This window comes from Lycium ferocissimum, chromosome 11, assembly GCF_029784015.1.
Source record: "Lycium ferocissimum isolate CSIRO_LF1 chromosome 11, AGI_CSIRO_Lferr_CH_V1, whole genome shotgun sequence".
In the NCBI taxonomy this organism is placed as follows: domain Eukaryota; kingdom Viridiplantae; phylum Streptophyta; class Magnoliopsida; order Solanales; family Solanaceae; genus Lycium; species Lycium ferocissimum.
The window spans coordinates 27,712,626-27,723,346 of NC_081352.1; the positions used below are offsets into that span (position 1 = coordinate 27,712,626).

Sequence of the window (10,721 nt, forward strand, 5' to 3'; positions counted from 1 at the left end):
ACGGCGTCATTCAAGGCTAGGATTAACCACCTTAATGATATTATAATAGGGGATGTCATTAAACGATGGATGGTCGAGATTCAATCCAGTTGGAGGGCCAGGATTAATCCTATTGATAATATAAAAAGGCCAAGGGCACCTGCGTATGAAGAAAGGAAAATTTGGTATGTTCTCTAATGCTCTCATCACTCTCTCTTTCTCTTCTAAATCTCCTTCTCTCCTTCTTCCTTTCTAAATTTCCTCTCCAATAATCTTTTCTCTCTACTCGAATTCATCATCAATTAACTGGAAATGTGATGATCTCTCTATTGCATATTGGATCTGGTATGTTGACAAACTGAGATGCTTATGTTGGATCATCGGAGACTGATTGGATTGGGTCGGGCTGTTCGTAGTTATTTTGTAATTCCATTAGTGATAACTCAGTTGAATTAGTTCGAATTGTCGTTGATTTCATTTTTCGAAATTCAGTTATTATTGTAGCACGTTGTTTGGTTGATTAATAGAGCAATTACCAGTTATTGTAGATTATTTTAATTGTAATTGGCTGGGTTCATTACAAATTGGCATCAGAGCAATGATTTTGACCATACCTGTGGTAAAATGACTGGGGCTGAGGCTGCGAGAGCTAGGTTAGCTGAAGAACAATTTAAAAAAATCGAAACTCAGATTCAAGCTAACAAAGGGGAAGCTGACTCTAAGTTCAGTGCCCTGGAATCTAAGTTGATTGAATTGAATACGAACCAACTAGGAATGAAACAGATGATGGAGGAAGCTCACGCGAGTCTAATGAGGTTGTTAGAAAGAGACAATGGGAAGTCTGTTACTGAACAAACTAGTAACAGTAGGGGTGATGGACTACTACCCAGGCCTAGAGGGGTAGAGCTTAACACTAATGGTAATGGAAATGGAAATGAATTCCATCCAAAGTTGCGATCCAAATTACAGTGGTGTTGAACCAAGGGCTTGGTTGAGAAGGTGTGACAGGTACTTTAATATGTATAGGATTGTGGATCCAGTTAAGAAGTTGGAGATGGCTACCCTACATTTGGAAGGTGATGCCGAGGCATAGAAGACAAGTAAGGTGGGATGATTTCTGTGAAGAATTGGTACAGAGGTTTGATGATGATAGCAGTGAAGGTGTAGTGAATGATTTCAAGATGCTCATTCAAACAGGAATAGTGAAAACCTATTTGCATAAGTTTGAGGACCTCAGGGCCCTAGTGCTAATGAAAAATCCCGGGGTCCCCGAAGATTTTCTATTAGAATGTTTCAGTGGTGGACTTAAAGAAGAAATGGGTGAAACTGTCAAGATACATGATGTGTTCACTTTGTCTCAAGCTGTGTCAATAGCTAGGAAGCAGGAGAGAGTAATCAATGCTAGAGAAAAGAAGACTAAGTGGATGCACAAGGGGACAGTTGCCCCCACCAATAAGGAGGTGAACAGGTCTAATTTCACTAATCAGAGGCCTGCAACAGCAATGCCAAGGGTTGATTTTAAGCAAAAATTCAAGAAAATTCCTGGTGCTTGTTGGAAATGTGGTGAAAGATACTTCCCAGGGCATGTATGCAAGGATAAATAGTTAAATACCATTACAGCTGAAGAGCAAGAATTAGAAGGACCAGCATTGGAGGGCCAAGAACAGGCTCCAGATGAAGAAGAAATACAACTGGAACAGGTGGAGAAAGAAGCAGTGTGTCTAAATGCTATGTCAGGTATTCTAGAACCTAATACATTTAAGTTGAAGGGATGGATTAAAAAGAGGGTAGTAGTTATGTTAGTTGACTCAGGAAGCACTCATAGTTTTTTGGACACTCAAACTGCCAAGGAACTAGGAATTGTGGTACAAGTTGACACCCCCTTGAGAGTGACAGTGGCAAATGGCCATCAAATGTATAGCCACCATAGCACCACTATGATTAAATGGAAGACAAATGGTGTAGATTTTGAGGATAAGTTTAGGCTGTTGAATCTGGGCAGTTTTGATATGGTTTTGGAAGGTGATTGGATGAGAATTCACACCCCAGTAACTTTTGATTATGAACTCTATGAACTTAAGGTCAAGCAAGCTGGTAAAATGGTGACATTGAAAGGAGAAACTGGCCAGGCTACCTTGCACCAGATTTCAGCTAAGTCAATGGGGAAATTATTAAGGAAAGGGCAAGCTCTACTAGCTCACTTATTCACCATGGAGGGAAATAACACAGTTCCTGAAGAAGTCATACCACCTGAGGTGCAAGGGGTATTAGAAGACTATGCAGTGGTGTTTGAGGAGCCTAAATCTCTACCACCACCCAGAGATCATGACCATGCCATCCCTATCATTCCTAGAGCTAAACCAGTGTCACTCAGGCCTTACAAGTACAACCATTACCAGAAGGATGAGATTGAGAAACAGTTCTAAAAAATGTTACAACTTGGTATCATACAGCCAAGTCATTCCCCTTATTCTTCACCAGTATTACTAGTAAAGAAAAAAGATAGGAGCTGGAGGTTCTGTATTGATTATAGAGAACTAAATACGATCACCGTCAGGGACAAATTTCCAATTCCAATAGTGGATGACCTGCTAGATGAATTAAAAGGATCCAGGCTTTTTTTCAAAATTGATCTCAGGTCTGGGTACCACCAGATAAGAATGAAGGTTAAAGATATGCCAAAGACTAGGTTTAGAACCCATCATAGTCACTTTGAGTTTAAAGTGATGCCATTCAGGCTGACCAATGCCCCTGCTACCTTTCAGTCATTGATGAACTCCATTTTTCAACAACACTTAAGGCAGTTCATATTGGTTTTCTTTGATGATATTTTGATATACAGCAAAAGTCTGCCAGAACATGTAAAACACTTGAAGGAAACTTTCAGAATTCTACAGCAAAATCATTTGTATGCAAAACAGTCCAAGTGCAAGCGAAGACACAAGTGGATTATTTAGGGCACATCATCACTATGGATGGAGTAGCAACAGACCCCTCTAAGGTGGAAGCTATGATGAATTGGCCTATTCCCAAGAACCTCAATTGGTTGCGAGGATTTTTGGGGTTAACAGGATACTATAGAAGATTCGTGAAAGATTATGGATCAATCAGCAAGCCCTTGACCAATCTATTGAAAAAGAATCTATTCCAGTGGAGTGTAGAAGCTGAAAGAGCTTTCAACAAATTGAAAGAAGCAATGAGCATTGTACCAGTACTGGCCATGCTAGACCACAAGAAAACTTTTGTCATTGAAACTGATGCTAGTAACCATGGCATAAGTGCTGTTCTTACCCAAGAGAATAGACCCCTAGCATATTATAGCAAGGCATTAGCCCCAAGACACATGGGCAAGTCAGTGCATGAGAAAGAGTATATGGCTGTATTAGCAAAGAATCGACAAGTGGAGACATTATGTGCAAAGTGGTCATTTCATCATAAAGACTGATCACTTCAGTCTCTAATATTTGATGGAACAAAAAGTAACAACTGCTATCCAACAAAAAGGGCTTACAAAATTACTGGGGCTAGATTATGAGATTGTATACAGAAAAGGGGCTGAGAATAGGGTAGCTGATGCCCTCTCAAGAATTCCTGAGGAACAAGGTGAAATGAATGCCATTTCTGGTTCACAACCTGAGTGGATGCAAGACATAGAAAAAAATTATGAAGAAGATGAGACAAAGGCATGAATTGATCACTGCACTTGCTGTCCAACTAGACAGTCATACTGATTACAAAATGACCTCTGGTGTATTAAGGTACAAGGGTAAGATATATATGGGGAAACTCACAGCACTCAGAAAATAACTACTGGAGATCATGCATACTTCAGCCCCTGGAGGGCATTCAAGGCAACAAGGCACACTGAAGAGGCTCCAACTATATTTCCACTGGCCAGCTATGAAGAAGGATGTCCAAGAGTATGTCTCAACTTGTGATATATGCCAAAGGTGCAAGGATGAGACTGTTGCACACCCTGGCCTATTGCAGCCTTTAACAATTCCAACTCAGGCTTGGAGTGATATAAGTCTTGACTTCATAGAAGGGCTACCAAAATCACAAGGCAAGGATGTAATTTTGGTAGTGATAGATAGATTTATAAAATATGGCCATTTCTTAGTACTACAACATCCATATTCAGTTGTACAGGTAGTTGAATTGTTTCTAAGAGAAATCTATAAGCTTCATGGATTTCCTAACACCATAGTGTCTGACAGGGACAAGGTGTTTACAAGTTTATTTTGGCAACACCTATTCAAGGCAGCTGGTACCACGCTATGTATGAGCACTGCATATCACCCAGAGACAGATGGACAGACTGAAAGATTAAATAGATGCCTAGAGGGGTACTTAGGAGCTATGGTAATGAGTAAGCCTAAACAGTGGGCAAACTGGCTTCATCTAGCCGAGTGGTGGTACAACACCAACTATCACACTTCACTTCAGAGCACTCCCTTCCGTGCATTGTATGGGTATGACCCTCCCCAGTTGCCTATGGGACCCTACAATGACACTCTAGTCCAATCTGTGCAAGAATTAGTTCAAAGAAAGGGTTCAATTTCAGCAAGTACTTAGAGATCATTTGGTTCAAGCTCAGGCCAGGATAAAGTGGTATGCAGACCAGAGGAGGAGTGAGCGAGAGTTACAAGAGGGTGATTGGGTTTATTTAAAACTTCAGCTATATAGGCAAACATCAGTGGCACTAAGAAGACAACTCAAGTTGTGCCCTAAATTTTATGGTCCTTACAATGTTATTAAGAAGATAGGCAAGGTGGCTTACAAGTTACAACTCCCCCCTACATCACTCATCCATCCTGTTTTTCATGTATCCTTACTTAAGAGGAGGATTGGGCCTGAAGTTACACCTCAACAGCAACTACCAATTGTTGGTCATGATGGGCAGGTCTTGGTGAAACCTCTTGCTATTTTACAGAGGAGAATGATCAAGGAGAACAATACTGTGGCAGTTAAGGTTCTCATTCAGTGGGAGAACTTAGCTCCTGAGGAGGCAACATGGGAAGATTGGTCCTTTATCAAGGCTCAGTTTCCTGACTTCATCCAACAACACTCTCAACATTCTTGAGGACAAGAATGATTTCAAGGGGGCTGGAATATTATGAATTATTAATAAATATGGGAGGAGTATTATTAATTAGAGTAAACGGCGTCGTTCAAGGCTAGGATTAACCACCTTAACGATATTATAATAAGGGATGTCATTAAACGATGGATGGTCGAGATTCAATCCAGTTGGAGGGCCAGGATCAATCCTATTGATAATATAAAAAGGCCAAGGGCACCTGCGTATGAAGGAAGGAAAATTTGGTATGTTCTCTAATGCTCTCATCACTCTATCTCTCTTTCTGTTCTAAATCTCCTTCTCTCCTTCTTCCTTTTTGAATTTCCTCTCCAATAATCTCTTCTCTCTACTCAAATTCATCATCAATTAACTGGAAATGTGACGATCTCTCTATTGCATATTGGATCAGGTATGTTGACAAACTGAGCTGCTTATGTTGGATCATCAGAGACTGATTGGATTAGGTCGGGCTGTTCGTAGTTATTTTGTAATTCCATTAGTGATAGCTCAATTGAATTAGTTAGAATTGTCGTTGATTTCATTTTCCGGATTTTAGTTATTACTGTAGCTCGTTGTTTGGTTGATTAATAGAGCAATTACCAGTTATTGTCGATTATTTTAATTGTAATTGGCTGGGTTCATTACACTAACTTTGCTACAAAACCCCGCCTTGCAGATTTTTTTTTTTTTTACTAAGCCGGTGTTCGAACTTCATACCTCATGATATTAGGCGAAGGGCAAAGTTAAAGATCACCAATTTGCTGGGCAAAAATTAGAGACCACTCCAAAATAAGGGCATTCCTTCAAATTGCTCGTTCATTTTTAAGAGTTAGTTACTACCCGCAATCAATAAAGCTCATAACAAGAAATAATTATAATCTTCATATTTTTACAAATTTTAGTTATAATGAGTGCATATATATTACATGGCCTTTTAATTATTCAAAATAGATTATTTTTGCCCTCCGTTGTTTTTTGGTTTCAAAAATATCCTTGCCATTTAAAAAGAGGACCACTTCTACCCTAATTTTCTAATGGCTGAATCTTGAATCCGAACTGTTGTCTAATTAGCTTAATTAGCATGGTAGAAGGGTAATGTTTGGTCTTTACCGAAATATTAATCCTCTTTTTTTTAAATTCACTTTAATTTATTTTTTCCCTTTTTCTGTTTTCTCCTCGTGGAAAAGGTGGATACTCTTTGATCGTTGATAACGTAAGCAAAACAATCGTTATTGATAACTCCAATTAAAGATGTCACCAAAAGTTACATGATTAACTCCTCTATGGTAAACTAAAAACTCCACAGCAGCCAAAAAAGTAATAATGCTCAAACACTTATATAATACTTAAGTCCATACACGTGACTTAATAAAATATTATATTACATTTATTCTCTATAAACGAGACAAAGCAAGAGCTTGCTCCTCAGCTTGATCATAATAGCTTGGCTTTTCCCTGTTGACTTGACTTGTTTTTTTGCTTGTTTGATTTGACTTTTCCAAAGCTACAAAAGTTTTAGCAATTGCTCTCAAATGATGTTTTTGTACTTTCCCTGTTCCAGTCTTGGGCAATTCTTCAACAATTTTCACCATTTTTGGCACCATAAATCTTGGCAAATTTGATCTACAATGTGCAATAATGTCCACTTCTTTAACCTGTGATGAATTTTTGGTCAAAATCACAAATGCACATGGACTTTCACCCCATCTTGGATGTGGCATGGCCACAACAGATGCCTCTACTACATTTTTATGCCTCATTATAACATTTTCAACTTCAATACTACTAATATTTTCTCCACCAGAAATTATCACATCTTTGCTTCTATCTTTAATTTCCAAATACCCATCTTGATGAATCACTCCAACATCGCCGGTAAAAAACCAGCCTTCTTTAAAAACCTCTGAATTTGCCTTCTCATTTTTAAAATACCCTTTCATAATACTGCTCCCGCGCAAGCACACTTCTCCAATTGACTTTCCATCGCGTGGCACGCTCTGCATATTCTTGATATTTTTCACATCAACATCAGCTAGGGTTAGTATCCCAACCCCTTGTCTTGCTTTCAACTTGGCTTGATTTTGACTAGGCAATTTGTTCCATTTTTCTTGCCACTCGCACACAAGGGCAGGTCCAGTGGCTTCCGTGAGCCCGTAAGCATGGACCACGTGGAACCCGAGCCCCTCGATTTTCTCTAAGAGCAGTGCCGGTGGCGGTGCACCACCTGTCAAAATTTGGACTCGTGTGGTTATAGGTCTGTACTCGTGCGGCTTGGCTTCAAGAAGGATGTTGAAGACAATAGGTGCACAACACATGTGTGTAACATTATGTGACACTATGTTTGTGTACATTTCTTGGGCAGTAGTGTTACGCATGCAAATGTTGGTCCCACCTCTTGCTGCTATGCCCCATGTGAAAGTCCACCCGTTGCAATGAAACATTGGCAAGGACCATAAGTAAACCGGCTCGGTACCCATTTCCCAGCCTAATATTAGGCTCAAAGTGCTCAAAAATGCTCCTCTATGACTATACACAACTCCCTTAGGCGCTGATGTCGTACCTGTTGAAGATATAATTAAGTAAATAAGACATATATACTTTTTTTGTTTCGATTTAATGATGGGGTTTGACTGGGCACGAAGTTTAAGAATAAAATGAGGACTTGAAACTTGTTGGCTGAAGCTACTATTAATTATCTCATTAAGGGTAAAATGGGAAGTCTAAAGCTAAATTATTACTATTTATAGAAATATATCATTTTTTTTGGAACTGATTGAAACGGAAAGAGTATCACGTAATTTCGATAGAGCTAGGGAGTATCATTTTAACAATTTAAACTTTTAAATGAGACGGTTCAATATTTTATAATCGTACCTGATGTATAATTCAGGGTAATTGGATTCCACTCGTCGGTAATTTCTTCAGGGACGTAACTTGGATTTCCTTGGTGTACAAGTTGCTCGTACTCGAGATCGCCTAGCCGGATTCCGGTAGGGGAGTCAATGTCATCGATGACAACGATGAGGGGCATTATTGGCCTGTTGATAGTTTTGGACTTGTCGAAATCGGACATCATTAGTAGTTCGAGTGCCTTTTTAGCAATTTCTAGGTACTCATAATCAACAAAAAATACTTTGGCTTCGGAGTGTTTGAGAATGACTGCAATGTTCTTAGCATCTAGCCTTGTATTTATTGTGTTCAACACAGCCCCTGCCATTGGCACAGCAAAATGCATTTCGTACATTGCTGGAACATTAGGAGCCAACACTGAAACCTGCAGAACAAAACACAAAAATTTGTTAATCTAATGGCTATATATATTATAGCCTTGCTTATTTTCATGTGTTGCATGTGTTATGGTTGAGGAAACAATAGCGATGCATGTTAACTAAAAGTGCTAACCTGTTGCTTTGAAAGAATTTGTTACAAAAACATATTAATAAATCATGTTATATTAGAGTTTATATTCTATGCACTAATATTGTAAAAATACTAGCAAAAAAAAATATCTATGAAATCCGCCGCTAATCTATTGCTAAATAGCCCGTAACTAACATGACTTTTGATAATCCGTCGTTAAGTAAGATTAATTTGCCACATGTTTTGTTGTTTAGCGAAGTTGTCCGTCGCTAATTCCTTTTCTTTAATAGCTAAATATTTACATAATCATGAGGCACTTGAGGGTGTAATTACATGTAAATCTCTAAGATAGGTATTACTAGTAACTAACATGCGACAACATGTCAAACTACATCGTTAATAGTGCAAAAAATCTTCAAAGAATTAGCATATTTAACTTAAATCCTATCACGTGAAAAGGGTTGTCTGGTGTACTTACTACATCGTTCTTTATGATGTTTAGGGATCGGAGAGAGGAGGCAAGGCGACAACAACGCTCGTAAGTTTGCCTCCACGTGAAACGGACACCACCATAGATGATGGCTGTCCTATTGGCATAACATTTTGAAGCCCTTGGTAAGAAGGTAAGAGGAGTAAGAGAAACATAATTTGCTCCACATTTTGGTAAATTATCCATAGGATCAGAGTGGAAATTGTGTTTTTTCCAAGAAGTATAGGCTCTCAAAATTGTTGGAGAGGAAAATGTAGTGAGGTAACTTAGAGTGTGTGAAAAAAAAGAGGAGCTAAGAGGGATATTTAAATAGGGGAAAGGCTAAGTGTAGAGTCAAGACTATATGGCCCATTATGGGACCCTAAATGGTTGTTTAGCTGGAAATAATACGGAAGTTGCAATGAATTTGTGTAGTGCTAATTATTTAATTAAGTAATAAAAAATTCATCATATTCACAGTTCAATTCCAACTAGGACCATTGACTGGTAGTTTTCACATAAAAGTTTTGGCTGCTTTGACTCACCACTTCATCCAGGGCTAGGGCTAACCAAAAGCCACCTCAGTTCACTAGTTGTTGTCTTTTTTATTTTTAGGGTTTAACTTACATATACTATAGCATATAGAGTGTTTTAGATTATGTTAACCAATTTGTAACAGATGTGTCTTCTTTTAAGGTTAATAATTCCAACTTTTTATTGACAATATTACTAGTAGTTGTTTTATGTGATAGCCAAATGTAATGTGTGAGTGTGTGTATGGAAAAAAGCTATTGGTTTTGTCTGGACCCGTAACTGGCCCTCTGTGCTAGATATCTATAAATATTTGACTGAATCTAGTTATTATTGTTGTATTAACTTGAAGTCATTGCTGTAAACCATAAACTTCAAATCATATATCGCCCCCCTCTAGGTAGCGGAGCTATGTAGAGGCAAGATTAAATCGCCATCTTCAAAAATTATACAATGTAGGGTAAATGATTCTTTTTATTAAATATAAACTGTAAAATCAATTTAACATAAGTGAAGATTTTAGTGTAATGGAAAAGGAGCTCAGAAATCTCTTTAGGTCGTACGTCAAATCCAATGTAACAATTTTAGTATTTTATTGAATTACTTTATGGAAATTTCTGGCTCCACTACTGATACAAACTGATACTAGTTTAGAAATTTCAGGCTTCACTACTGATACAAAAGCATACTCATTGTGTACGTCGGCGAACGTTTCTGTCCAGTCATATATATAGCTCTTATATTTGGTTTAATGTGGTATTGATAGCAATATATAATTGTCATTTCCAGTTTATACATACTTGTTTTTTATACAATATGTAGGATGATTATATTATGGAAAAATAACCAGAGAATGAAGGGAGGAAACCAGAGAAAATGATGAACAAACTCATTGTGTTGTTCATTACATTGTTCCTTTCATTAGATCAAATAAAAGAATAAAGCACTATTATTATATTTATAGGGGAAAAGGGAATAAAATCAAAGTTAATGTGCTATTTCCCTTAAATATCATAAACTAAAAAGAAAGTAAATATTTTACAATTATTGTAGGTCCTAAACTTGAAAGGAACATAAATCTTCTACCATTAATGCAGATCATAAAGTATAAGAAAAAGAAATTTTAACAGTTCCCTTTAAACTCAAGTTGGTTTATCCAATTTGAGTTTGAACACTTTATTATTCTTCTTCTTGAACGTCTTGTAAAACTGCTTTCTAAAGTACTTTAGCTTTTTCTTAAATTTTAATCTCGGCTGATTCTGAAGTCTGGTTGATACTACATTACGTTAGCTAGTTCAGATC

The 10,721-nt window shown here is 37.8% G+C and overlaps 2 protein-coding genes across 2 annotated transcripts; one reads left to right on the top strand and one right to left on the bottom strand.

Moving 5' to 3' along the window:
• The first annotated feature begins 2,950 nt into the window (after nucleotides 1-2,950).
• On the top strand, nucleotides 2,951-3,424 carry LOC132038187 (uncharacterized mitochondrial protein AtMg00860-like). The gene has a single exon (XM_059428896.1). The coding sequence runs from the start codon at nucleotides 2,951-2,953 to the stop codon at nucleotides 3,422-3,424; it is 474 nt and encodes a 157-aa protein (XP_059284879.1).
• Nucleotides 3,425-6,270: 2,846 nt separating this feature from the next.
• LOC132036368 (trans-cinnamate:CoA ligase, peroxisomal-like) lies at nucleotides 6,271-9,165 on the bottom strand. The gene is made up of 3 exons (XM_059426696.1): nucleotides 8,898-9,165; nucleotides 7,934-8,333; nucleotides 6,271-7,619 (listed from the first exon to the last, which is right to left on the bottom strand). Exons 1-3 carry the CDS (start codon nucleotides 9,093-9,095, stop codon nucleotides 6,454-6,456), a joined length of 1,764 nt encoding a protein of 587 aa, XP_059282679.1. The 5' UTR covers nucleotides 9,096-9,165; the 3' UTR covers nucleotides 6,271-6,453.
• Nucleotides 9,166-10,721: the final 1,556 nt, after the last annotated feature.

What these genes read in the sequence shown, in the direction of transcription:
- LOC132036368 (XM_059426696.1), bottom strand. Translation starts at nt 9,095, where the DNA reads ATGGATAATTTACCAAAATGTGGAGCAAATTATGTTTCTCTTACTCCT. An exon ending in ACATCATAAAGAACGATGTA is followed by an intron (nt 8,334 to 8,897) that starts GTAAGTACACCA and finishes TTTGTTCTGCAG; the next exon opens with GTTTCAGTGTTGGCTCCTAA. An exon ending in TACCCTGAATTATACATCAG is followed by an intron (nt 7,620 to 7,933) that starts GTACGATTATAA and finishes TATCTTCAACAG; the next exon opens with GTACGACATCAGCGCCTAAG.
- LOC132038187 (XM_059428896.1), top strand. Translation starts at nt 2,951, where the DNA reads ATGGATGGAGTAGCAACAGACCCCTCTAAGGTGGAAGCTATGATGAAT.